The sequence below is a fragment of the Amphibalanus amphitrite genome, unplaced genomic scaffold (genome assembly GCF_019059575.1).
Source record: "Amphibalanus amphitrite isolate SeventyFive unplaced genomic scaffold, NRLGWU_Aamphi_draft 000395F_arrow, whole genome shotgun sequence".
Classification (NCBI taxonomy): Eukaryota; Metazoa; Arthropoda; class Thecostraca; order Balanomorpha; family Balanidae; genus Amphibalanus; species Amphibalanus amphitrite.
The window spans coordinates 9,805-37,229 of NW_024881889.1; the positions used below are offsets into that span (position 1 = coordinate 9,805).

Consider the following 27,425-nt stretch of genomic DNA (forward strand, 5'->3'; position numbering starts at 1 on the left):
CTTATACAACATACACTTATATGTTGGAAAGATTCGTGTATTTCCTAGGCATTCTATAGAATGCCTGAAAATCAGGCATTCTTTAGAATGCCTAGGGATTCTATAGAATCCCTGGTGGGTCAGGCATTCTATAGAATACCTAGGGATTCTATAGAATGCCTGGTCGGTCAGGCATTCTATAGAATGCCTAGGCATTCTATAGAATGCCTGATTTCACACATTGCCTGTAACACCTACACTTCTACCTATCCGTACCAATACTTCTAAGAGAACGTGCAGCGAGAGGTTAGCAGCTCGTTTTTCCTTTATTGATAGCTAAAACACACGCTGCGTATCACAGATTGTTTTACCGACACAATAAAACCTGAGTTGATGCAATTAAAACTCAGTTGAACCATCCATTACACATGCCGACACGCTGCTACGCTTGAACATGATCCAAAACAAACGGCGTTATTTTTAGTCTTTATCCAGTGCCAAACTCATGCTTCTGAATGAATCTGGTACAATGTTATTGATTTCAGTGACTGCAACGATTTCTACTGCGTATGCCCACATGTTGGCAGAAACCTGTGATCTTTTCCCGTCCTTTTGTTCCCTTGATTCACCTCTCATCCCATCACTCATCCTTGAAAGAGCCCAGCTTAACTTTTCCGAGCGTAACATTTTGTTGTGTCATGCAGGGCAATCGATAACTGCAGAGAATTCCAGTCATGTCACTGAATAACTGTTGTTTTACGCTCTACATGTAGTTTCCAGTAGTACCTATCCACCGATTCCAGCAGCCGCGTGAAAGGTCATTGCGGATTTAAAGCTAAAACTCTACCAATCTCTGGCAAAACTCGGCGGATTTGGGGCATGCTGACCGCGGCAGAAGACTTCCCGTGTCCCAGGCACCAACGACAGTAACTTTTAAAGGGGGTCATTTCAGTGGTTGCCGCTGGGTCAGTACCGGGACGGCCGAGCCGTTACCCCCGCAAAGATACGCGCTCGCACTTCTAGGAACGTACGAGACCACGGGGTACCGCAGATAACGCACAGCTGAGTCGGGAAAGAGGCCGTGAAGTCGCTGATACGAATATGCATACCGTGCGGCGATATTATGCATGTGGTCGTTGTGGGGTGTGAAATCTGGAAATGGCTGTGAATAGTTAGGCGGAAAAGCAAACTTCTGATTCTCAGGAATAGAGTGACGATGGAACAGAGTGACTTCCTAAAGACCTAAAGTGACGGTTGGTATTGCATCATAATCTTGTTAACAATCCAGAACAATCTGCGCGGCGAATCTCAGCCATAAATTGTCAGCTGTCCACACAAATCACGGGGGTTATTTGCGGAAGAACGCTGCGCACAAACACAGCCAATTTCAGTCTGCAACCACATACCGCAGCTTGAAACATAACTCGCTTCCTTCCCACAGCGTTGTCGCACATAGTTTGTTTCGATTTTTTTTTGGGGGGGAGGCGAATTCGGTGCTTCTATACAACTCGTTAAAAATGAATTTATGTTTTAGAGGAAAGTGTTTAGATCGAGCTTCTGAGTTCTGTTGATTAAAACATATAATTAGGTGCATGATTCCAGGACACACATTATACATATGTCTGTCTACATATGCGTATACATATATACGGATGTCGTCTCCTCCAGAGACTCACTTCATGGGCATGTAAACTGTCTTCGCAAGCTATTCAGAATTGTGTTGTGTCTTCTCAACTGATACAGGCCCATGATCACTGACCAGTGACCGTTTCCGCTCACATTCCTAAAAGACAGCCAGCTGTCGCGAAACTGGCCGCGTTTTAGGACATTTCAAATAATTAGATTACGCGTTGTCTTAGCTTATAGTTTAGATCGTGCCGATCGACAGGGGGACGGTGAGCGACTGTCATATGTTACGTCAGAGGCCACATTCTGCTATCGGTGATACATGTTCTGAAATGAAAAGGACTATAATGGCCGGGAATCGGGGTAAATTACATGAGCTTCGCCGAATCGTTCATCGTTGAGTTGTCGAATCGTTTTTATTCATCAAGACTGGCTAAGCATTTACAGGAACTAACCTGGTACGCAAGCATTGCATGGTTGCTGTGCTGCAATGAAAGCAATGTGAGTGTTGTTGAAGTCCAACTGCAAATAGGTGTATAGAGCCACCTTTCAAAAAGTCACGCATAAATGTCAAACGTCTACTGATAGACAGAGTGGAAAACTTTGGCTAGCTTTTGCGATGAATTTCAGCAGCACACCAGCAACCCTGGCGGATATGAGTAGACGTGAACACATCGTAATTCGTAATTAGCACGGCGTATGTTACTACGCAGCATAGTTTAGTTGAGGTGCTAAAGACGGTAGGTAAGGGAAGGTCGTTGCCAGTGACAAATCAAACAAGAACTAGCCCTCGCCCGCACATGCCATTTTCCCATCCTAGAACGCACATGGGGGGGGGGTGGTTGCCACCCCCCCCCCCGCGCCATTTCGTTCCTGTTGGAGATAGAGCTTAGCGGTAAAGACCAAAAAGATTCTTTGGGAAGAGACGAATCCAATGATACCCAGTTTTACCTCCTCAGGTCAGTCATTGACCTTCCAGGTCAGGTCAAACTAAAAAATGTTGCTGTTTTGGGTCACCGTTGGATATCAAGTGCGCTGCTTATCAAATACCGATGACGATGCTGTTTTCTGGTGCCAAGCCAGCTAGAACCTCTTTGTCACACTACCCGACCAAAATTTTGCTGCTGAGGTCATTTCAGGTCAAGTTAGGTCAAGGTCAATTATATGTGTTTGTATGTCTGTGTGTGTCTGTGTGTATACTGATGTGTGCAACGATTGTTTTTGGGTCCATATTACATGAAATCATGATCTGAGAAGCTTTTACCAAAAATGCAGTCAAAAAACTTCACAAAAAGTAAATTCAGCTTGCCTAAAACGCAATTATCTTAGATGACCTAGGTTGACCTTGACCCTGACCTTGACCCCTGTACATCGTCGAACAACATGTTCCATGATAGGTGGGAGGTAAGACTGGCAAAAAAGGCCGAAATCAGGGTGTCAGAAGCCCACAAGGCCCATGGCAAACGCAAGATGTTGAGAATTGGCCATTTGGGTCATGACATGACCTGAAAAACAAGGTCATATCTCCGAAACCAAAAATCACAGAAACTTGAAATTTTCAGCGGACATCAAGAAAGGATAGAGGAGCAGCTATACGAAAAATTAGCCTTCTAGCTCTAAAAATGTCGAGTGCAGAGCAGAAAGACTACCTGGGGGGGGGGGGTGGCAACCACCCCCCCCCATGTGCGGGCGAGGGCTAGCGAACTCATTACGGAACTCAGAGTTCGCGACTCACAAACTTAAGAGTTTTTTTAGGCTTCACTTCCGGAGCAAACATTTACATACATAGTTTGTCACAAGTTTTTCCACGCAGGGGTTACCCAAAGCTGACACTTCTTCAAACCAGTTTCCGTCATCAATGGTTCATTGACTCGTTATTGCCATGTTCCTTCATCCCGCATGGTACGGGATAGGTCGATACGCATAACGGTCCCTGCCAATCTGGACTCTCACAACAAACACTTCAGAAAACGATCCGTAATGCAGATATACCTCTCAAATAACCCACTTACAGATAACTCCAGCCTATCAAACGATGAGCAACGTGCACACGTTTAAGCATAGTCCAAGATCTTAGCAAATTTCTGATCTTACCTTACTTCCCTATGATCAGATGCCACGGCCGGGTGTACCATGAACTTTATAACGAAAATGCGCCCGAGTTTAGACGGAAACATAAAGTCCCTATTAGACGGAGCGACAGGTCTAGTTAGTGTTGCCTTCTTGGTTAAATTGAGTCTGTGGTGGTATTGTCAGGGCTGTACTTTAGTGGGCTGTAAAATACCGTGTGAGCCGTTGGCTGTTCCTCCCAGAAACTCCATTTTGGCAAACTTTATTTATGGGTTGACGGAGTTGGAGGAAGTAAAAAAATAAACCAATGAAGAAGTTTGGCGTAGGTCAGAAACATACCTACCAACGTTACCAAACAGAAGCCTTTTGTCTAACGTGGATCAAACAACAACAAAGTAATACAAAATATTTGGTCGTAATAACAACAATTTTGTAAAGTAAAGATAATTTAAATTGATTCTGATAGTCGAGCGTTGGACTCCCGTTGGTGAAAGCTTTGACAAGACATCTTGTTCTCAGCAGAGTTCTAATTGCAATTATTATGGCTTGATTAACTAGGAATTCTCAATATATAATCAAAAATGCATGTGCCTTTCGTAAAGTGGAGAAAGAAGAAAATCGGCCGGTTACTTCTTGAGGCATGAGCATGTAAACACAAAATACCTTATCTGGCAAATTTGACCCCTTTTGACCTTATTTGACCCTGAAGATATTGGCCTAGTGTCATGAAATTGACACATACTCGAGTTCCCCACCGCTCCCGTTCACCCTCCACTGTTCGTCTTTTTGGCCTCCATAGGAGCTGAGATCTCATGGGAGGGAAGTGACATTCGCCTCTTCCCTTGCACTGGGCGTAAATGTGTCGGAACCCTTCCACTGGGCGTGTTACAATATCACCAATTTCCGGTATCTCATTCTTTCAATCTTCAATTATCCTGAGCAATAAACGTGATGAACAACTCAAATATGCATAATACATAGATGCCTACAAGTTTCTGTCCCACTTAAAGAACAAAAATAAATTATGGGCTGCCTCGTTACTATTAAAACAGCATCATAACGACAAAACATCCCCACGTCTGTATTTCTTCAGACGCGTCACACGCAGCATAACACGTTTGGATCTGGCTTTGGTCTCGCCTTCCTCTTTGGAAATTCTCTCGGACAATAAAATTGGCGCACTCTTCCAGTCCCATGGAATACAGACGGTTGATGGGTTATCATGATCGAAAACTGGAATTGGGTCAACAATTGAGCGCTTCTAACTTAAATATTCCAAGTGCCGAGACGCCATCCAATGCGCATCAAGTAACAGTCAGAAACCATCCTGCCGAGCCTGCCACAACCGCTCATTATTTTAGCATCATTCTAACGTAACTTTGACACCATTCTAACACTCACTGTTCCACAAACGTAAGAAAATCGGACCGAGGCACAATTCCCAAATCAAATGTAACCCACAAAGTATCACGGAACCATAGGAACCTAGACCTTTGCACCACTTGGGTGCAGTCCACGGGTCTATGGACGAACTTAAAATGCAACAGAGCGAAACAGTCACTTTGAACAAGAGAGCCTTCGGACACTACTCGCCTTACCAAGAAATGCATCCAACTAACTTTATGGCGACTTTGAGCAATTCTGTTACAGAGTATGTAAAATGTCGTAAACATCGCTGTGTGGCTTGTCACATGGTCACTTCAAATTATTTCAATCAATTACCATCAATCACTAATCAACGCAACCATGCTCACAACGAAACAAGAAACTCGAAATCAAAACACAAACACAAATCATGCTTTAACATCACAACACAGCAGCAAAACAACAGAATTGCAGTCCGCCACTCTGCCGAAAATGCAGGAGAGAGGTAGCGTACACTATCAATCTCTCGCAATGTGGCACTGCCAACTGCCATGTTGCATCAGTGACTGTACTCGGAACAGTCTAAAAATAGCGCTCCGACGCTGCACATGCGGGTGCGATGGGAGAGCGATGCCACGCTGCATATCGGGCCAGGCATGCACGCCGCACATGTGCCAGACGTGATAGCTAAGGGAGAATCTGATAATGTGGTCGTTCACCTATTGTGCAAGTCATGGAAGATTGACCAGGGAAGCTTCGAAACATGAATACTTTGTTTTACATTAGGCCTCAAGGCTTGCGAGTTTTTGAGTAAGGAAATGGCTATATAAGGTGCATGTGCAAGGCCCGCGCTCTTTCATTTACAGGTGCATGCGGCTTAAGTCGCGGCTTCGCCCATCCATCGTTTATTCATGAGTGGTTGTGGACAGACTTGTGGTGCATGTGGTCGATTGCAAGTGTGGCTCGTTGGTCAAAGACCATTGGTCAGTGTTGCAGCAAAAAGGGGCTTCTAGCTAGGTATGTTTGATGGCTTCACCTAGCTGTAAGATTGGGGCTACCTCGCTAAGCTTCAGAACAATCTATGCTATTATATAAAATTATGTTTATAATAAAAACTGTTATTTTCCTTAATTAATTATGAAATAACTATATAAGGTCAATAGCGAGACTATGTCGGTCTTAATGCACTTTGTTTCTAGGTGATTGATTAATTATATAAGAACTTTATTTAGGTAGGTACTGGAGATTCTTTTGCAACACGACAGCCTCAAAAGCCATTCCTCTGATTAGCGAATTTTTTGGATCGCACTTTAATGAAACAATTTGGTGAATAATTTATCGAAAACTGAAAAACCGTAGCGTCAGTTTAAAAAAAAAAAATTCACGTTAGATTTTCTCATCCACCCTGACGGTAGCCGAGGTGGATTCTAATTCTCAAACTGTGGACAGAGGGAACCAAATGCAGGCTGCAGCTGAGCTCTCTAGCTGCGCTGCAGAGCATAAAACGGTGCACATTGTTCGATGTGCGCAGTGCCATGACGTAGCAGGCTGCAGGACAAAGCATAAGCTGCATAAAAACAGCTTTTGTAGTGCAGCAAAAGCACCTTTCCTCCGAAACATTCCACATGAACTCACGACATTGAGCTTAGCGCGACAAAGCCTTATTGTGCACACATTACTCATCTAAACCCCAAGTCCACTTGAAGATCCCTGCCTCCATACGTATATGCTAAACCAGCAAGGCGAAGTGCCTCGAGACCTTTCTGGATAAGTAAGAGCAGGTGACGGGATGAGGATTCCTCCTGGCAGGCTCCAGGGTCACCTCTCCACTAGCGAGCCCCTCAGGTGGAGACACCATGAGGAGATATGCGTGTCCTTTTAACCGACAAGCTGGGGCATTTCGTCACTGAAACGCCAGTTTGCCGACAATATGATGTGGCAAGTGTGGCTTATTGTAGTCTGCTGGCTATTGCATAAGTGAATAGATCCCATTTACACTGCCATGTTAAAAAATTTGCTAAAGACTAAATGTTAATAAATGCTAAAGATTAAAGGAGGTACGCTTGTTAGTGTCAGAAACGGTTTGAACCCTTATGCGAGTCGATTTCGCGGTTCAATTGTTAATTATTAAACTGCACTTTCATCACCATCTATTGTTACTATCATTAGTTATATATTATGTTATATATTATTAGTATCATATTGATGATTATCCTTCTCTCCTTCCTCTCTTCCTTCTTCCGTTATAAGGTAAAGTTTGTAACGTGTGGACTGCAGGAAAGACAGGATTACGAGTATGTACATTTAAAGTAAATACGCATTAAACATTTCATACCAAAATGCTTCTTTTCCACAAAGTCATCGATGAGATATTGATCTCGTGAGACGTGATCTGCCCAGAGCGGATGACTGACGGCACTTCCTTTCCATCTCTCATATATCATCCGTTTACACTGGCAATCGCCTTCAAAAGACATTCTAAACATTTGCTGAGAATCCAAACACATTCACGGTCTGCGTCCCGTGAGGTGCGCGCTGGCAGTCCCTGTATACATGAAAAGCATGTCCTTCGTGCACCGTATCGGTGGAACCGGTCTGCGCAGCGCGGGGAAGGCTCCCGGAGCCCTGCTCTACGGCCCAGCCCACAGTGCAGACACGACACAGAAACCGGTTATTAAGCTTCACAGAGCGATAGTGTGAGATTAGTGACCTCGGATGTGCACAGAGCGTGCTTCAAATGCACTATCTGTGGTGTGCTTTCAGTGTTGAGGGAACATAGTCTCAGGCTGTGACAATTTTTTTTGTAAGATGTCAGTAAAAAGCGATGGTGGATATTCAAGTTTACAAGTGTTTATTCGTGTTTGACATGTGTTTGATGCTATGATAAACGCCTGGCAAAAAATATCATGTTTCGAGCAGAAAAAACTAGTCATGTGACAGAAAGCAATAGCCGTAACATCAAATGTAAAATAAGACATCCTCAGTTTCCTCCAAAAGTTACAAAAACCACCACCTTTCCCGTGACTCAGTACTCACCGCTACGTGTATGAATCCAGCCCCACGGCCACCACCGCCACTCGCCACGCACTCTACGCACACACTCCACGGCTCTCCCCTTCCCGCCTCCACGGCCGCTGTCAAACGCCGACTGACCGCTGCCGCCGCCGCCGCCGCCGCCGCCGCCGCCGCGCCGCGGGCCCCTCTGCCGCCTCCCTCCCGGGGGCGGGGGGAGGGGAGACCGGCCACGGGGAGGAGAAGCTGGGGAGGAGAGGCCGGGGAAGGGCGGGGTGGGCCCCAGTCGCAGGTGTGCCTCGGGCGGCCGTCTTGGCAGCTCGGCATCGGAGATAAACGATAACCGATTCGCACGAAGAGAGCTATCTGTTCCATCTCTCCCGACGCCAGGGGTCACCTTGTCTGGTGTCAACGGCTCCCAAGGAGGAAACGAAAAGAAGGACAACATATTTGCATCGAATCTGAGCCTGAGCGCAATAAATGGACAAGAGGCGAGTTGTTTTTGTGGAGTGGAGCGAACTGTGACGCTGCACGCTACAGCGAACTGTTGACGTTTTTTCTGGAGCCGCAGCCGCAGACCACGACACGAAGCGCAAATGCCGGGCCGTGAACATAATGGTCTAATGTTATGGCGTGGCTAGCCGTCGCGGGCACGCTGCCACCATTATACACAGCAGCAACAACAGAAGCCCAGTGGGCGGTGCGGCCGCAACTGGACGCAGCTGAAATCTGAAGGACACGCAACGGAAAGCTTCAGGAACAGATGATGGTAACGAAAAATGTCGTAAGGAAAAGGAAAAGTAATCATCATTGCAACAATAAGCATAAAACAGATGAATTTTGGTTTGATGCAAAAAAGCAAGTCATCAAGGTCAAATTAAAAGGTGGCATCAATATGAGACGGTTGGAGGTGAAGTTCACTCTTGTTTTCAGTTTTCACGGCGTCATAGCCAAGCTTTGCCAACACTTCTCAAAAAGGGATAAACAGATTTCTTCTATACAGCGCAATGATCGTTCAGATCGGCTCAGTTCCTGCAGCTACGTATATATTTTCACGCGATATGTGCCGTGTTTTCCCGCTGAGTTCAGGCACAGTTGCACCCAGCTGTTGAGGACATGTTTGTCGCGTGCCGTCACGTAAATGTCACGAAAGTGACAGTCACGCGACAAATAATGTAATGGGAAGTTCAGAAATTTCGTTTTAAGAACAAACTTGATGGCCATTCTAATAAAGGTTGGAGGTGAAGAAAAATGAAGACAAAAGACAAAGAAGGAAGAAGCCAAAGCAAGCACCAACGATATATGTACCCAACAGTTGAATGAAACTGCCCTGCACACTCCATTGCATCAATGCATTGTATTGTTTCGTGTCCGATGGGGTATTTCTGCAAGATGCATGATCGTATTTCAGAACAGAATCAATTGTATGGAACTTTTCCTCCGAGCTTAAACCGCAGACTGTCCGTTTCACTAGAGATCAAAATTATTCACAAACTGGCGAAAACCAATGTGGATAAAATATTTGTCTATTTGAGTGCCATGAATGTCGATGAAAGTTTCCATTGCCTTTGGGAAACGAAGTCATCATCTAAAACCGTTTGAGGTAAAGACAGCCGGCGGCAAATTTGTCGTCTTGTAGATCAGCAGTATGAGTACAAGCATTAGAGTTGATTACAAAAATACAGTGTACCTATTTCAGTCCGCTGTACTTCTGCCCAGTTTGATGCTTCTTCGATCGGCAGACCTGTCATCCTGGACAGTGAATATATGATATTATTTTCTGCAGTGAGCGTTGGCAAACTCAGCCCGGCACCGATGCTAAGATTATAAGCTTGAAACCATGTTAGCCGTCCGATTGGACGTTACAACTTTGCAATTCTGCTCACAGTGAAAGAGGCATGCGAGTTGTCGGGTAAAGTTATAGCACTGTCAATGAAATTTATATCCTCTATAATTCCAATTATCCAGTTCACGTTCTCCGGAAGCTGTCATGTACTTACATCACTGAGCAGCAGTAACTCTGGCTAAAAGTACATATCATTGGTATCGTGGCTACAAAAAGAAAACGTCGAGCAAATGTTGATAAAATTTAGGTATCGGCGCTTAGTTCTTTATGGTTATTGGCGTGGTGCAGTGCAATATCAACAGATACTTGGATATTAACCGCTTGGTATCTTGGCGATGATGATGATACCCAACAGCAACAAGGCTCTCTTTTCTTTGGCTGTTGGATTCATTAAAATTCACATAGAAGAGGACCATTTACAAAATTTAGTTCGAGAGACTTGAACATTTTTCAAGGGGATATTTCTTCGACAAATGCTGCGAATATCGACAAAGTGGGTCGTGGTGTTCAACTTGTTGGGGTTCGAAAAAGTAGGTTGCCGTGGGAGGTCAATGGCCGATTCACCATGCACCGATATTGATAATGTATGTAATGGTCAAACGTTTGGCAGGTACATGATATTTCTTTGTTGCCAATTAATATGCATTGTGCATACAATGCTGCTAGATATATAACATTTTTATTTATATATCACCTGGAAAATCAGTCATAAAAAACGTTTAATTGATAATGCATCAGCAATGAAAGACTTCTCAATCGCCGATAAGCGTATTATTATGGCAAACAAGATCATTATTGGCAGCATTGTGGCTTTACTAGCATCTCCCTTGGTAAGTACTGACAACAAATGGCAAATAATGTGTTTGCAATATGTGTTGCTTTTCCAAAAAGCCGTGATCTTTGAACAACGTAATAAATAAGGGCTAAATAGGGGTTATTTATTGTAGGTACACTATATTAAAAGACATATTTTCAAAACCCCTAAAGCAACTTGCAAATTCAGGCTTCTCGATTTCTCGATTGCATTTGGTGATTGAAATATGTATATGTACAGTAACCATACCTATGCGAAACTATTAAGGTCAAAGATGAGGGGTTTTGACGAGCAGTTTCAAGCTCCTGCACGCGAGATGATATTTCTCATCCATGAAAATGTCGTGAGTTTTTCTTCAGTTGTAATCGCAAGTGCTCCACTTCCATATTTTGTTCTACAGGTGTACGTGGAGGCCGAATACACCTATTGCGAAGAGGCATTCGGTGAGATCTTTTTAAATGTCGCTTATCATAATACGGAATGTCTGAAATGATGAAGAGGGGAAAGTATAATGAAAGCGCCTTGATTATTGAGTCGTAGCATGAATTCTTACTGAAGGCTTATGGATATGCCTTCAATTTAGAACGATGGTAGTCTTTATTGTTCAAGGTTTGATAACTCTTTAAAAAGGCACCGTAGCGAGTTATTTCTAAACACAACTTAGTACATACACATTACTTCTTTTTATTTACATGGGGAAGAACGGTGCCAATTGTAAAATTACCCTAAGGCTTAGGATCAGATGCATGAGTAAAGGACTTAATAGGTCCGATCGCCGCGATAAGCAAAGCGAACACTACAAGTTGCAATCTCTATTAAATGACGCGTGCCAATATTTCAGTGCCGTGTCCCCGGGCCGCCGGCTTCCAGTTTTTCAACCGAACCTGTTACGGCGTCATTCGCGACTCCCTGGCGTTTGGCACCAACGATTCCAACTTCAAGTGCGAGTCGGGCATGCATCTGAGCTTCACCGACCCGTCAATGGACAGCCAGTACCTGAAGTCGGAGCAACTGAAGACCATGGACCTGCGCATTACCCCGGCCCGGGTTGCGAGTCTTAGCACACTGAGTGTGCTGAGTAAGCTGCGCCGTCAAGTGGTTTCAGAGCTCACAGAGAACACGCTGGTAGATCTGGCCTGCAGGTATGTGCTGTTGAAGTTTAATAGGTACGCAATTCTTATCTTTTCAATTATAAAGATGGAATTAGTTGGTGTCTAGAAAACCTACGTTGCTAGGTGGCTTATAATTCAACATATACGTTCACTGACGAACGGCGAATGTAGAAAAATGTGTGTTTTTTAGCGAAAGAAGGTTCTTTTGAATATTTGGAATCAATTCTTAATCATAAAACAATACCTAATTTAAAAAATGCAATACCGGCTTGTAACGAAACTCGTACCTATCCGCACGGAATATATAGTCTACGACATGGAATGGACAAGATCGAGATTTCCTGTAACTGCCGAGTTTTTGGCGACCTGATGATTTAGTCGTGCGGATTCGCTGTGGTTACTTCCTTTACGAGGATGAAAGTATAGTTGCCAGACCTATAACTAATAGGGGAAGCTGGGGCATAACGGGGTACCGGGGCAATATGAGAAGGTGCATTTTATCTAATCAGGTGTTGCTGTCTGGAATCACTTCTGACCATTTAAACTTCGCTCGTTTGCCGCCCTTTTCCGGTGGACGCCGGCGGGAGGCGGCGTTGCTGAGGATGGTGGGTAAGGTTTTTTCATGGTGCTGATGTATTTTTCAACATTCGTTTGGTAACTTCCTAGGTGAAAATCCGTTCGAGTAGGTTTGTCATAGTCAGTGAAAGCAATGACTCTCGTCCTAGTCAACCTTTCGCTGCGATAGAAAGTTGCCGGCTGTTTTGATAAACATGAACGATCCTGCTCAATTGCCAATGTCCTTCGGGGGTTAAAACGGGTTTCCGGTAGAGGCGATATGGGGTGGTGGATTTTACCACATTTTACCACATTTACCCCATTTACGTGCCCAGAAGTGCTTTTTTGTTACAGTTAAAACTAGTTGCCTTTATTGGCCCACTCACGTTTCATAAATGCATTTAGAGGAGGGGTTGTGTTAAACGTTTCAAACGTTGTCATAATGTTTCTTCATTATAAGTAGGTACACAGGCACCGTGTATGTGCCTAATATATATTTTTGCCGAGATAAACTTTCATTTTCAGTAGCTTGGATCTTGGTTTAAGCGGCGAGTGCACAGGAACGTGCACCCAGCAGCCTGACACAAGTCCCAGATTTTCACCACGCCTTTTATCGTTTGTCGCAGTCCTCGAATGGAGTCGATGCTGGCGCCGCCACCGACCGTCCACCGCTGCAGCCAGGCGTCGCTCTCCTGAAGAAACTGCAGGTGTTCTCCCGCCGTTGCTGGATGGAGGCTGGATATCGCGCGTCGCTTTGAGCAGGGGTCGAACCGGTCGGAAGAGTTTAGCACATCGAGCAGGTCGTTGAGGCGCAGCAGGAGAGTAGCAGTCGGGAGTGCAGTGCGCGGGAGCTTGCCGTGGGTCGCATGCAATGTGATTGCTGCTGCTACTGTCCGGCTCATCACCTGTAGGGCATAGCTGACTTTCATTTTTCAATGCTGTTTGGCCTGATGTGTTTCTGGCTTAGTTTTGGAGCAGCCCGTGGGAAAGAAGCGCATTCCAGTGCGTAGAGTGTTTCTAAATGACTCCAAGAGGCTACTTCACCGTCTACTTCAATATCGTATTTCATTAATGCATTTCGTATGCATTTGAAGATGTGAGGCACGTCATACAGAGCAGCAACCTCGTGCCCGTCCACGGTGAACAAGCCGGTTTCCGCAGCTCCGAGCAGTCTGTAGGTCGCCTGGTTGTTCTTTGACATGTCACAAGTTGTAGCTAGCACAGTGAATCCCGCTGTTGTTGTTACACGTTGGACACACTGTGTTAACAGCTGCTGCTGCACAACGGCCTTGGTCGTTCCGGAACTCAGAAAGAAACCGATGGGCTGTTTCCAGCGTTTGGTGACACTGACGTCCCGCACCATCATGAACAAGGCGTGGTCGGCGCAGGCATTGGCGCGGCAGAGAGAGCCATGATCAGTGAAGCCCTCGATGACGTCATCACCCCGCTGGTAGGCCAACCTTGGTTTCAGCTGCATTTCGTCGAACGAAATGATGCACAGCTTGTCCTTGGCACTTGCTCCGGCGAACTTCTCTTTTATGAGAGCCAAGATAGCGTCATGAAAGCCAGCTCGCATCTGTATTTTTCCCATCTTCCTCCGCAGAGTTCGAGGATGGGGAAGGACGTACCGTTTTTGTAGGAACCGATACGCCCTGGGACCAAGGCCATATATAGTCCTGGGACCCTGAAAGTAGAGCGCGAATGCTCGCACTTCCTCATCTTCATCAAATTTTAGACGAATTTCATCGAATTTCATTTAATTTTAGACCAATGTTAAAACTCTAATGCAATGAATATGTATAAATGCTCCCGTAACAATGTGTGCTAAAAGTTTCCAATAAAATATACGGTTACCATTTCGAAGTCACAGTCACAACTTGGGCCTTTAAGTTGAAGACGAATCATTCGACGATTGTTAAGAAAAAATGTATGAAATGTTAAGAAAATATATGAAAATGTACACCCACGTGGAAAGAAATTCATCCGCATCCTCCGGATCTCCGGATATTCATCCGGCAAAATCCTTGATTTTTGGTTACACACGTGGCAATGCTAATCGAAGCTCCTGTCCATTCCATGTCGTAGACTATATATTCCGTGCTATCCGTTCCCAACAGAGAAGACTGCAGGTCTCCGGCCAGCTGGACGCCTGCCGGCAGTGCAGCCTACTCAACTATGCGCAGCTGTGCCACCATGGCAGCCTGCAACTGGCAGAGCGGGTCACGCACCGTCTGGGCACAGCCACCCGGCTCACCAACGGCAATCGAGCTCACGTCCGACGTTCCGGTGAAGTTAGCGCCCCGCAACGGCTCTCATGTACACATCCACAAGGACGCTGACGATGACTACGTTGAGCTCGACGAGCATGATGACGTCGACGGCGACTTGGAGCCGCTCACGAACCGGCGGGCAGTGCTGGCGGGACACGGGGCGCTGAAAGATGAGCCCGAGTCGATCAGTCTGCACAGTGTGGCGTGTGAGCTTCCCTTCAGTACTACGGACGATGAAATTCAGATGTTGATACCGCTCGGTTTTGGTGAGTGGATTGTTCTTAATTTTAATGAAAAAGGGAAAACATGATTAGTGCATGATGAACTGATAAGCAGTTCCGCGTGGTGTTATAAAATTAGCACACCTTTCTCAGTCTCTTTAGAAAATGTATTTGCAGGGATATCCTCTCTTCCTCCCTTAGTTCACCCCTTATTTGAGTCAGCCTCCTGACCTATGCAATATCCCTTTTCGCCATTCCTCCAACAGCCGTCGACGCCGACATGGTGCTGTACCTTCAGCTGGTGCAAGACCTGTCCATCGAGTCTGTGAACGGTAGTCGCACGGCCGTCCGAGTGACCTGGAAGCCGCCCCACTGCCGCGCGGCAGAGTTCTACGTCAGTGAGCACATTGACGGCGAGAAGGGGACACCGATCAGGACACAGGTGCAGGCTGAGGACGTCTGTGACCAGGCGACCGAGATCTGCCAGATGGAGGTCAGTGGAAAAGTTTGACTTGAATTTTCAAAGAAAGATGGAAGGTTTAGCCTGATCAGGATCTGTCCGTATCCAGCATAGTTGAGGAAGCACAGAACAGTTTTCAATAGTAAATATCCTTGTCAATCGGCTCAATATGGTCTCACACTAAATCATGCAACAGTCAATCACATATCGCTGCTTCACGCGATCAAAGTGCCAGTCGTGCAGTTCGTTCCCCGGAGCGCTGTTTCAATAGCTCTGTATCTCTCCTCCAATTACTGGTTCACGCTCAGCGGCGGATCAATGTGACCATCAGACGAAACAAGCCCAACTCACCCTCACGCAGGTCCGTTCAGTCGCCTGGGTTCGTTCAGATAAGACAGTCACCTCGTTCTGCCACCCGTTCAGATAATGAGCTGCACCACTGAGCCCTATTTCCGGATGTGAGATCAGAGAACATCAATCGCATGCTGTCCGATGCTATCGACAGCAGGTGCTATAGGTTGTCAACGTGCACAGCGCCGCTTTCCGCCATTTTGATGGCAGTGCAGCTGGTCGCTCGTGTATTTGAGGCGGAATCGAAACTATCAGTACCCAACTGGAGATGTGTCATGCTACGCCCAACTGTTGTTAAGTTATCTGTTTGGTTGAACTCTTATGTGTAATGTGTATTCTTCTGACAACTTTCTTCTGAGCTGTCAGTGCCTGCAATCCGTCCCACGCGATAAGCGCGGTTTTCGGCTTCCGTTGCTCAGAGGGTCGCTACGAGTAGTAAAAAATGTACATATCACGCCAACGGTCAAAAGGATTTTTTTTAGACGGGGATGGTTGTTCTCTCGGGCTGGAGCTGGTTGATTGGAAAAAGGGCCATTAGCAGCTTGTTTTACTAATATCTCTCTCAACAGTTCTACGTATAAGGACATAATAGCCGTTTTCACGACGGGCAATCCGGCGAGTGCACCTAATTTGACCAAATCTGCACCTAATCTTTTTTTACAGCAAATATCTTTATTTTTATAATTTATTAGTGTTTTAATCGATGATGCTCTCTGATAATATGACAAAGCAGGCAGATAAGCAATTAGTGCAACCCTAGCTGATAGCTACTAAGAGACACACTGAACCTAATTTGACCAAATCTGCACCTAATCTGCACCAGATGTGCACCAAATGTGTACCAGAGATGGCTGTCGTGAAAACGGCTATTGTGAAAATTGCCTCATAAGTCATACTTTCGTAGTTTTACCTACTGTTTCATGCAGGCGCGGATACAAGGGGGGGGGCCATGGGGGCCATGGCCCCCCCCTTGGCCGATTTTTTTCAAAAATAAAATAAAAAGTTAAAAAGCTGAAAAGGGGGCCTCCTGAAAATAAAGTGGCCGAAATCCGATGAGTTTTTTTTTTTTAACCTACCCACTTAGTTATTTCTTAGAAGACTAGCTGAGAAGACTTCTTTGTTAGAAGATTGGTAAAGCTTTTCATAACTTGGAGGTCTCTTATACTCACAGAGATGACCACTTTTACAGGGCCTCCTAACCTGCACAGAGGGCCTCCAAGCCTGCACAGATGTCCTAACAAACACAAAATCTCTTAGCCTACACAGAGGCCTCCACTCGCATCCGAACAAAGGGCCTCCTAGCCAACACAGAGGGCCTCCTAACTCACACAGAAGGTCTCCTATCCTGCACAGAGGGACTCCAAGCCTGCACAGATATCCTCTTCGCCAACACAGGACCTCTTAATCTCCAAAGAGGGCCTCCACTCGCATCCACACAAAGGGTCTCCAAGTCTGTACTGAGGGCCTGCGCTCGCATCTGCACAGAGGGCCTCCTAGCTATCACAGAGGGCTTCCTAGTTCACATACAAGGCCTCCTAGCAGGGGCGGATCCAGGGGGGCGATAGGGACTAAAGCGCCCCCCGGGCGACTTTCTCATTTTCTTTTTTTTTGCAAAAAAAGCATGATAGGGGGCCCCCAAAAATAAAGTGGACGAAATCCAGGCTTAAACTTTTGGGGGTAGGTAGGGCCCCCATCGATGGGGGGCCCCCGATTCGGAATAGCCCCTCCCTTGGCAAAATGCTGGATCCGCCCCTGGTTTCATGTATGCTGTGATTAACAACAACATTCAAATTAATATGAGCAGTGTCAAAGATGTATCATATCTAACCATAAAACAGCCGCATGTCAACCGTGTCAGGTATTCATGTGGTCTGGTTTTAGCTGAATTTGCCGCCGTGCTCGCTGGTGTATATCCAAGTGGGCGCCATACTGAAGGGAGAAGACGCTGCTCCTGATGTCGTCCAATGGCAGACGCCGGCTCCGGAAGGTAATGCTTTTTTACAAGACGTTAATTAGATGTCACTGCTGAGAAAAGCGGCCAGAAAGGTGCATGTGTTATTGGAGCTGTAAGAGATGAATTAAAAAGACCGAAACAGAAAACGGTATGAAAAAGAAAAACAAAGGAAATAAAAGCAAATGCTATTCATGAAGGAGCAAATGCTTTCATTTATATTATGGAACGCGTAAAACATACAGCTTCTTATAAAAAATCACAGATAACTCCGAAACGTCTTCTTTCAGATCCCTCTCCACCCGACTCCTTCTTCATCTCTGAGGTCAGCGGTTCGGTGGTGACACTAACCTGGGAGAGAAAAAACACCACCGAGCTCGGCCCCTGTCAGCCCTATCACGTGATCACCATCAGAGGTCACGGAAAGGTCACCCTGAAGCCCGGGGTCAGCGAGCTCAAGGCCGATCTGGAAAGTTACTGCCAGCATTTTGACGCATCAGTGAGGGCGACTCTGCTGGGACGCACTAGCAATGCTCGTGGGTCTCTTCACGGCGTTACTGGCCCCACAGGTGAGATATGATGCTCCTTTCTCTCTTTTTCTCCCTTCATCGTCGCTCCATCTCTCTCTCTCTCTCTCTCTCTCTCTCTCTCTCTCTCTCTCTCTCTCTCTCTCTCTCTCTCTCTCTCTCTCGCTCTCTCTCTCTCTCTCTCTCTCTCTCTCTCTCTCTCTCTCTCTCTCTCTCTCTCTCTCTCTCTCCCTCTCTCCCACAGCAAAACTCAATTCCAGCCAGCTATCTCTTCGCTGACGCAGCCTGTAAACAGTTCTAGGCTTAATTTCCACATATACAACTTGATCAACTTGCGCTCAGTTGAAACAAGTGGACACTGGACGCCCTAGGGTGCTTCGGTCTATTGTCAAAATTCAGTGAGCTCTGAGTGCTCCTACTATTGGATATTCTCTAGAAACACAATCTAGACCGGTGCATCGTGAATACTAGCAACACACTGTTGCTGCTGTTGCGCGGCAGCTATCTTGGAGCTCCGAGTCTCCGGGCCGGTATACTGTGCTGCGTTTTGTTGCGAATGGTCTGATCGTTATCAGGACACGAGCTCGGATCAATGCCCGATTGAAGAGATGAGCACTGGCCCTGTATCAGTGGGTGTTTACCCAGTTTGCGTGCGACGCCATGTGCCGCAAATAGTATCAATCAATATCAGTTATCGCTCGCAAGGGAGCGTAGCTAACTACCCAGTGCCCGCGCTGGGTTGCTGAGTTGTAAGCGTATCTGTTGGGTTGTTACGTTATTTCAGTAAAGCATTGGACAATGGACCTCCATGCTTGCTAATGCATACGATTATTCAAGGTGGCATTTCCTTGCACACATAAGCCCTTCCCATGAGTTACCAAGTGTATAATCCCGCCATGCCTACCCGCTGAGCCGCCAGCGTCATCCTTTGCATCCGTCTTGGGCCGTCTGGGCATTGGGCACGGCTAATGGAAGGTAAACACCGTACTGATACTGTGTCCTGTCACTGTCCACACAGCCCCGGACGCCGTTCTCGTCCTAGACACGGCCCCCACCTGGGTCATCCTGGAGTGGAGCCACGCGGCCGGAGAGTCCAGTCCGTGCGTCCAGGCCAAGTATCGGGTCACCTGTCAGGCGCGGGCGACCGCGAGCGTGCCGGCTGTGTCTGTGACGTCACCTGACAGAGCCCTGAACGTCACTGGACTGATCCCGGGGGTCGGGTGAGTGTAGACTGCACAGCACACTACAGGGGATCGGCACAAAGCACAGACCGCACAGCGTACTGCAGGGGATCGGCACAGTGCACATACTGCACAGCCACCTGGCTGCCGGGAGAGGGGAGGGGAGACTGGGCTGATCCCAGCCGGGGGTCATGGCTTCTGCTCCAGTAAATTTCGCTAAGTGCCAATTGGTGTTCGGGGTAGTGCAGGCTAATCTGATAAAGATAATGCTATCTTTTCAGATAACGCCGGGGGCAATGAGTTAATAGCATGGCACGGGTCTCACAATGATAAGGCAGGTAATTACGTTTACTAAAAGCGCTGCACTTTGATACACAAAGTGGGTTGCGATGAAACCGCTAAACAATGAGCGCGGGCGTTTCATCCAAGTTTAGCCGATGCACGTCCTGCTACCATCTTATTAACTTCGAACCCTGCTAGCATCTAATTAATCTCAGACTGTCCATCTTCATTTTGTGGAAACTGGACATTATTTGAACTTTCAGGATTTTGGCTAAATGAACCTTGATCACTACATCCTTATTTCTTTCAATCAATAATCGTCACTCGTCAGGGTAAGAAAAAGGGAAATAGTAAGGAACCTTGAATAAGCCGTTCAATATGTCTTACATGTACAGTCTGTCTTAAAAGTACCGCGCAAATTGGCGGTGGATCCATCAAGCCTGACCGAGAAAGGTCTGCTTTAATTTGAAAGTCACCGAACCAATTGAGCTGGGGAATGGACGAGGATGTCCATTGCTTCGGTGACCCAAATTTAGCAGGCCCTTCCTCAGTCAGGCTCGATGGATCCACCGCCAATTTGCGCGGTACTTTTAAGACAGACTGTACATACAGACATTCTCAATAACCTAGGCTTCCCTAAATAATTACTATGTTCTGTGCATTTTTGTATATCATTCATTTACACCCTGTCCTCAGATCTGCAACGCAAAATGATATTCCAGTCATGCACTTACATGATTTATATTCGTTATGTCGACATGGCTTGGTGATTAAGTCTCACATTACCCAGCCCAACAATTACTCTTTGGAGCATTAGACCGTACGAGAGGCAGTGTACTTATAAAGTTCTCCCTAGATGCCACTAGTGACGTGCGCCTGAATGCATGCTGTACCGCAAGGCTGGAAAGCTAATTCGCTGGAACAAGCGTGGGATCTGAATGAAGGTAGCTGTCGTTATATTTTGAGAAGGTTAAAGCTACGAATATACGTTAATATTGGTAGTTTCCATGAAAAGAGCATGTTTAAAAGCATTATTTATAACAAAAAGTTAGACAAACATTTAAATACCCATTGTTCTTTTCATCAAAACCAAACCCGCCTTTCCCGATGACTCTGCGCAGCTACCGGTGCGGAGTGTGTGCTCTGGCCAGTCTGATGGACACGGCACCTGCAGACACAGCTCTGATAAAGCCACCCTGTGGAGACATCCGTTTTGTCAACCTGACAACGAACGAGACAGGTGAGATTTTTGTGAAGCATTGCTCATGGTGCCCTGGGACTTAAGCACCTTTCATGGCTACATTTTTTTGCTTGCTTAGTGACAGAGGGACCTCCGTTTATTTCAATATGAGGGATATATCGAGATATAAAAATACCTAATCGTCTTAAAAGGATGACTTCTTGCATCAGTTAGTCTTCGTGATGGTAATTTCTTAGTAAATAAGTATTCTAATTCAGTTACGTTCAATGCGATCATAATAGTGCACTTTGTAACAGTTTATCCAAGTGCAGAAATAAATGGGTCACCGCATTCCATTTGCAGCACCTGGAAAGCCACACGGCTTGAATGTCACTCACACGGGTCATACCAGCCTGACGCTGGAGTGGCACCGGCCACAGCAGCCCAACGGAGTCATTATCAGGTGAGTGGTCTTCCGAGTCATTACCGAGACCAGTGTCTGTGCGCAGACTACGACGGCTGAGTTTTGTTAGCCGCATTGACTGCTCTTTATACAGGGTTGATAATTCATCATCGCATCAAAAGGATAGTCGAAATGAGTCTTCAAAAGAATAGTCAAAACGACTTTGGTCTTTTATTCTGCAGCAACAGCGCGGCGGGTGGACGGCCATCATACATAGTTCTGCATTAGCGGAACTATTCATAGCTCGTAATTATCAGAGTCAATGTTGTGACTGATAATAATTTGTTGTCACATTTGGTGGATGTGTCTGGTCGGGACACTTTGCGATATTGATTGGATGGCCCACAAAGCCCGCAGCCAACCACGTCCCGGCTATCGGGTGAAAGACGAGTAATAATGGATGGTCCACACCCGAGCCCTGCACTGAACACGAAGGCAGCAAATAATGAATGGTTTTCACCATTGTTTGCGATGTCCTCCATAAGGTACATTAGCCTGGTTAAATGAATCTGGGATTTTTTTTGGGAGGGAGGTGTCTAAGTTTCTAAATTATTCAAAAAAGTTTTCTTTTTTAAATCTCTCAGGCATTCCAAGACCATATAGACGCTCCGACGTGTGACACTCTAACAAGGCGCATTCAGTTTTCATAATTCATTCTGTCGCCGACTTTCCCGCTTCTGCCAATTATACAATGTATTGTATAGTGTTTGCCTTGTAGTCCTACAAACATTCATTTGTTGCACGAAATGCGCAGCCAGCGATCATTGCCAGCTTCTCTTAGCCAAACTCTCATCCTGACACCTACTCCTCCTCTCCTCTTACATACCAAACCACTAGCACCTCACAGGATCACTGCCAGCACTCAGCTCTTATCCGCAGCGCAGCTCGCTAGGGACTCATTTTAAGCCGGGGGCGGCCTGTCCATTTCCGGCATGATGCCAGTTTCCCCAAATGGTGACCACTCTGAGGCAGGGAGCGGAGTTTTTGCCCGTTGGGAAAGATTCGCCAGCTCTTCGACCGTCGACGCGGCCTCCGGCGCGACTAGCAATCCCAGTTGGGCAAAATACACTCACGCACAAGCCCTCTGTGTGCCGACGGTTTGTATGTAATCCTGTTTGCGAGTTTACTTGCCTTTCTTTGTGTTAGGTCGCCTGAGGCAGTGCTGAGTGTGCTCGTTATTGTGGCGTAACAAAAGTTAAAAACAAATTGTTTGCGCGTGTGTGTTATGTTATGTGTGCTAGCCGTGTTCACAATTCGACGAGCACAAAGATAAAAAGATGCCTTCACCAAGTGTGAAATACATAGCAAAGGACAACTTTTGAATGTTAAAATTAAATAACACGTAGTTCCCACCGTCGCGTCGCATCTAAATCACAGTACAATATGGAGAACCATGTCACGTCCAAGCTCCACTTTGCAGATACAACATCTCGGTCACATGCGAGCCTCGCACGTTTCCGCTCTGCACTTCGGACCCTCTGTGTGTCGACCGTTGGTTCGAGCTACCTCTGGAGGGTAAAGACATCGACCACGTGACCTTCACGGTGGCAGGCCTGCAGGCAGCGCGACGGTACCACGTGACTGTGGCGGCCGCCACGGCCGTGGGCCAGGGACCGTTCTGTCGGCCCGTCTTAGCCGACACTCGAGTGGGAGGTGAGAACTGAAACGGCGACACTCGAGTGGGAGGTGAGAACTGAAACGGCGACACTCGAGTGGGAGGTGAGAACTGAAACGGCGACACTCGAGTGGGAGGTGAGAATTGAAAAGAAGACATTTAACTGAGCTCGAAGGAGCGGGAAACCGGAAACATCGCGGATGAATTCAAGGACTAGGTGGATAAGAAAAGAATAGGTTCAGTTATTGATCGCGAGCTTTAATTTTATAGTTTTGGTACAGAATGTTTCAATTGAAAGCTTTTCATGAAATAATTGTAGGTATTTGCTTTACAATTTAAGCACCTTTCTAATTAATGACTATGACTAACTAATAACAAATAAAATATTTATCGTTGTTCGAAATGAAGACAGTAATTTTAGAAATCCAAGAGCAGTTGCACTTTTATGTGTTTTGACTCTCTTTATTCTGTGTGTTTTCATCTTCTATTTTTGTAGATTACTTAAAACCCATAGCGTGCCTTACTAGCAGGTCAGCAATTGCTAAGGCAGCACTTCTGAAACAGTTGTGGAAACATCCGTTGTTTTTTGCGGTTTAACTTCTTGCTTCTGCTCTTTGCTCCTCGGATTATATGGCATTTGTTGTCTTCGTGAAAGTTTTAGAGAACACTTTGTTGGCTGTAAAATCTCGCATCAAGCTCGAAAGCAGGAGGCTTCAACGCACAATAGGTGTTGTTTGAAAAAAGAAAAATCCATTTCGAGCACAGACTCATTCTATGTTGTGACTTTGCTTGAAGATGTCCCAGGTAGATTAACCTCAATAGAATAAAAATTAATACTCTCAGCTTCGTCGTAAAAGCTGTACGTCGAATTTCCGACTATTCTGCAGCATTGTGTAGTTGGCGGCTTCCCGAGATGCACCGGGATAGAAAAGAAAACATAGAACAAGCTCATTCCTTGAAGTCCATATGACCATTGAACACCGTTCGATAGGTGATTGCATCTAATTCTTTCGCTAGATTTAGTAAATGATAGACCCTTTTTGAATTTGACGATAATGTCACGAAATAATCAGAGCTTCTGAAATTCCAAACACACATTGACAGCTGACCACTACCTTACTTTCTGGTGCAGACTTTGCTTACGCCCTTCCTTTGCCGCGCATCTGACGAAAGTCTCTCAAATGGATCCTCATACAGATGGATGAGGATCCGGCTCCCAGAGTCCTGGGACCACCAACAGGACGCAGCAGCCATTAGGTGATGGGACCTTTAGCTGTGACCACTCGGGTGACCTCCACAGTGCAGGGTTCAGAGGTCAACCGGTGCCGCCGCGGGGGTCACGGCTTCTCACTTCTCAGTCACGTTCAGACGTGTCGGCTGGGCGCGCATTACAGATGGCTTACGGCTAATGAGGCGGAGTCTGCCCTGAAACGGTCTCCGTCAGGGAGGCGACGGAATTGGAAACAGTCGTCTGCACAGCAGTGCAGGTATTGATCCGACTGTCGGGCGCTTACTTGCTAATTCATGAACGTCTAGCGCAGCCAGGATGTAAGATTCATTGTACTTACACAGTGGTGGCATTGGTATCATGCTGCACGTGAGAAGCTTAGGTAGAACATTTTCCGAGAATACTGCTAATGGGATTTTACCAATATCGTTTTCCACTTCGGCGTGATGTGTCCTAATTTGAGTTCGAAAGGTGTAAGGTCATCCGATCATTACAGAGAGTGCAAGCTTGCCAAGACTCGATCACCATTGGTGTAAGAAGTTTAACTTGGCAAAGTTGCCTTGAAACTAATCCAAGTAGCCAGACATGTTATTAGCGAAGCGTTACACTATACTTAATCGTGAAGTGCAAACATGTAGAACAAAATTTACGTTTGGTGACGCCTAATCAGTGCCTTCGAACCTCCAAAACTTTGCCATCAATGCAGTATGTCAGCACCAAAAACATAATTCTGATCTTATGTTATCTGCTAGGACATGTGCTTTGTGTGTAATGTCTATATTATGCATAGGTATATGTTGTAGACAGGCATGTACGTTTAGGTACGCATGCTTGTATGTATGCATCTACATACCAGTATAACGCCTTTTGGGGCGACTAACGGAGCGAGCGAGAGGGTGGGCCTTGCACGTGCAAAATTTCGAGGGGGTACCTCCAACTGACTTGTGCACGGCACCCTACTAACCAATCTCTAGCGATATGCCAAATTTGAGCACAATCGGCCCAGCCGTTCTCGAGATCTGGAAGCGGCACCCTGCACGTGCGCACGTGCAAAATGGGTCCCAACTGACTTGTGCACGGCACCCTACTAACTGGTCCCTAACCGTGTTCCAAATTTGAGCGCAATCGGTCCAGCCGTTCTCGAGATCTGGAAACGACTCCTGCACGTGCGCACGTGCGGCAGCACCCCAACTCTGGCACATGGATATGCATTGCCTAGTGGGTGCCTACCTACATGCCAACTTTCAGCGCAATCGGCCCAGTAGTTACCGAGATATTGCAACTATTACAAAAGTGACACCTCTTCGTTTTGCACGTGGCAACTGGCACGTGCATAAGGGGTCACCCACATGCATCGAGAATCATCCAATACTTGGTAGAAGGAATGAAGCTACCCTACAAAAATTACCACATGTAAATCGGTCAAGTGGTTGCTGAGATATAAGCGTCGCAGAATCGTGACCACGGCCGGCCGGCCGGCCGGCCGCTCATACTCAGAAATTTCCGTTATTCTACGTAAGACTCCGCTCGCTTCGCTCGCTCCGTAACTATTTGATAATAAGATGCGCAGCTTAAAAGCAACACTTTTAGACAGAAACAATTATTCAAACAATCTTGAGTGACGATTAGTTATTAAGAATATGAGATAGCAAATAAACTTCAAAGGAATGCAATACCCGCCTTTGCCCGTATTATTTGGAACGTATGTAGTTGCGTGATCGCTAAGCGCTGACGTGTCCCGGCTTTGAGCTTCTGAAGCTCTGGGCCCGGCTGCGTGACATTCGCCGCAGTAATGAAGATCAGAGGCTTGCCGCGGTAATTTGGGCCGTCGGCTTAGGATGCGCTCAATCATCATGGCTGAAGAGGCGGCACGTCAAGTCGGCGTTATTAACCTTTAACCGTGGTGAGGCACTGCCGCCGGGGTGAAAATCCAGTTGCCTCGATCGGTACACTGCGATCTCAATGAATTGAATGGTGTATTGAGGAACTTGACGGCGGAGTCTTTCGGGAATGGCTCACCGATTGAACAAAATTCTAACATCTTAAAGCAAGTGCACACCACAGCAAAGTCAAACAACGTTGTTTTAAGCATATAGTTTTTTTATTATCTTTTTTATTTTTAAGAGCATGCATTGACTTAGAAATAGTACACGACGTCTTGTTTACAACGGCCATTTCTGATAACTTACTGAGCAGTAGCTGTGGAAACGAGATTTTGCAAATTGTCGCAAAATGATTAGAGGGATGCTCTTTTGTGCTCTTGCATATGTTTTAGCTGAAACGATTTATAACTGGATTATGAAAACGAGTAAGGGAAGAAGCAAAAATAGAGAGTGACGGAGAAGAATAATATGAGAAAGACTTCTTATGCCTTCTGTGACGGAGAAGGCATAAGAAGGGAGAGAAAGAGAGAGAGAGAGAGAGAGAGAGAGAGAGAGAGAGAGAGAGAGAGAGAGAGAGAGAGAGAGAGAGAGAGAGAGAGAGAGAGAGAGAGAGAAAGAGAGAGGGGAGGGAGAAGAGCGAGAGACACACACAGAGACAGACAGACAGACAGACAGACAGACAGACAGACAGACAGAGACATTCACGCTGAGCTCACCATTGATCTGCAACCACATAATCTCTTCGATCCCCTGCCTCCAGTGCCGCCGCCGCCAAGTCACGTGACTGTGACGCCACAAGTGAAGAGGATACCCGGGTATGCTGAACAGACTTCGGTGAGCGTATCCCTCCGCCCACCGTGTCCCTATCCAGGCATGCACGACTACCGTCTGCAGTTTGAGAGAGTCGACTTCTTGGCCGGCTACCAGTCGACTGTCCGGGCAGCCATGCTCAAACCCGACGAGATCCGTCAGCTCTATTCAGGTAAGTTGGTACGAACTCCAGGCTGATATGATTTTACATTACGTAACGAATTCCAGGAGTTTTACTCGAGCAAGTTGAATCAGTGTGCTTTCCCGGTAGCAATGTAATAAACTTGTCGTGTGGCAGACTTCCTGATAAGGCAGCTCTTTTCGTGTCAGACTTCAATCATCACAAAAGCAGACAACTTAATTTCGTGGTTCACCGTGCAGGGAAGCGCAACATCACCTTCTCTGTATTTGACGGCAAGTGGACGCCCGGCTTCAACTACCGGGTCCGCATCGTGGCGCACACCGACATCGCTGATGAAGAGGGGACGGCTCAGGCGTCCAGTGGTCCCGTCAACTTTACCATGACCGTACCACGTGAGTTGCTGGAGTTGTGACGTGGTATAGGCATATGGAGTCTGAAGATGTCGATGGTTTGTGTTTGGGTTTTTGCTGCACTTTACGCCA

The 27,425-nt window shown here is 46.3% G+C and overlaps 1 protein-coding gene across 1 annotated transcript; it reads left to right on the forward strand.

Annotated features, from left to right (window-relative positions):
- The first annotated feature begins 10,382 nt into the window (after positions 1 to 10,382).
- On the forward strand, positions 10,383 to 27,370 carry LOC122390403. The gene is made up of 13 exons (XM_043383309.1): positions 10,383 to 10,728; positions 11,113 to 11,155; positions 11,554 to 11,854; positions 14,497 to 14,915; positions 15,137 to 15,363; positions 17,563 to 17,668; positions 17,923 to 18,201; positions 19,178 to 19,379; positions 20,744 to 20,862; positions 21,166 to 21,265; positions 22,686 to 22,918; positions 26,752 to 26,973; positions 27,183 to 27,370. Exons 1-13 carry the CDS (start codon positions 10,639 to 10,641, stop codon positions 27,353 to 27,355), a joined length of 2,514 nt encoding a protein of 837 aa, XP_043239244.1. The 5' UTR covers positions 10,383 to 10,638; the 3' UTR covers positions 27,356 to 27,370.
- The last annotated feature ends 55 nt before the right edge of the window (positions 27,371 to 27,425 follow it).

Coding starts and splice junctions, on each gene's coding strand:
- LOC122390403 (XM_043383309.1), top strand. CDS start 10,639: ATGAAAGACTTCTCAATCGCCGATAAGCGTATTATTATGGCAAACAAG. Junction 14,916..15,136: donor GTTGATACCGCTCGGTTTTG/GTGAGTGGATTG, acceptor TTCCTCCAACAG/CCGTCGACGCCGACATGGTG. Junction 19,380..20,743: donor GGACTGATCCCGGGGGTCGG/GTGAGTGTAGAC, acceptor GACTCTGCGCAG/CTACCGGTGCGGAGTGTGTG.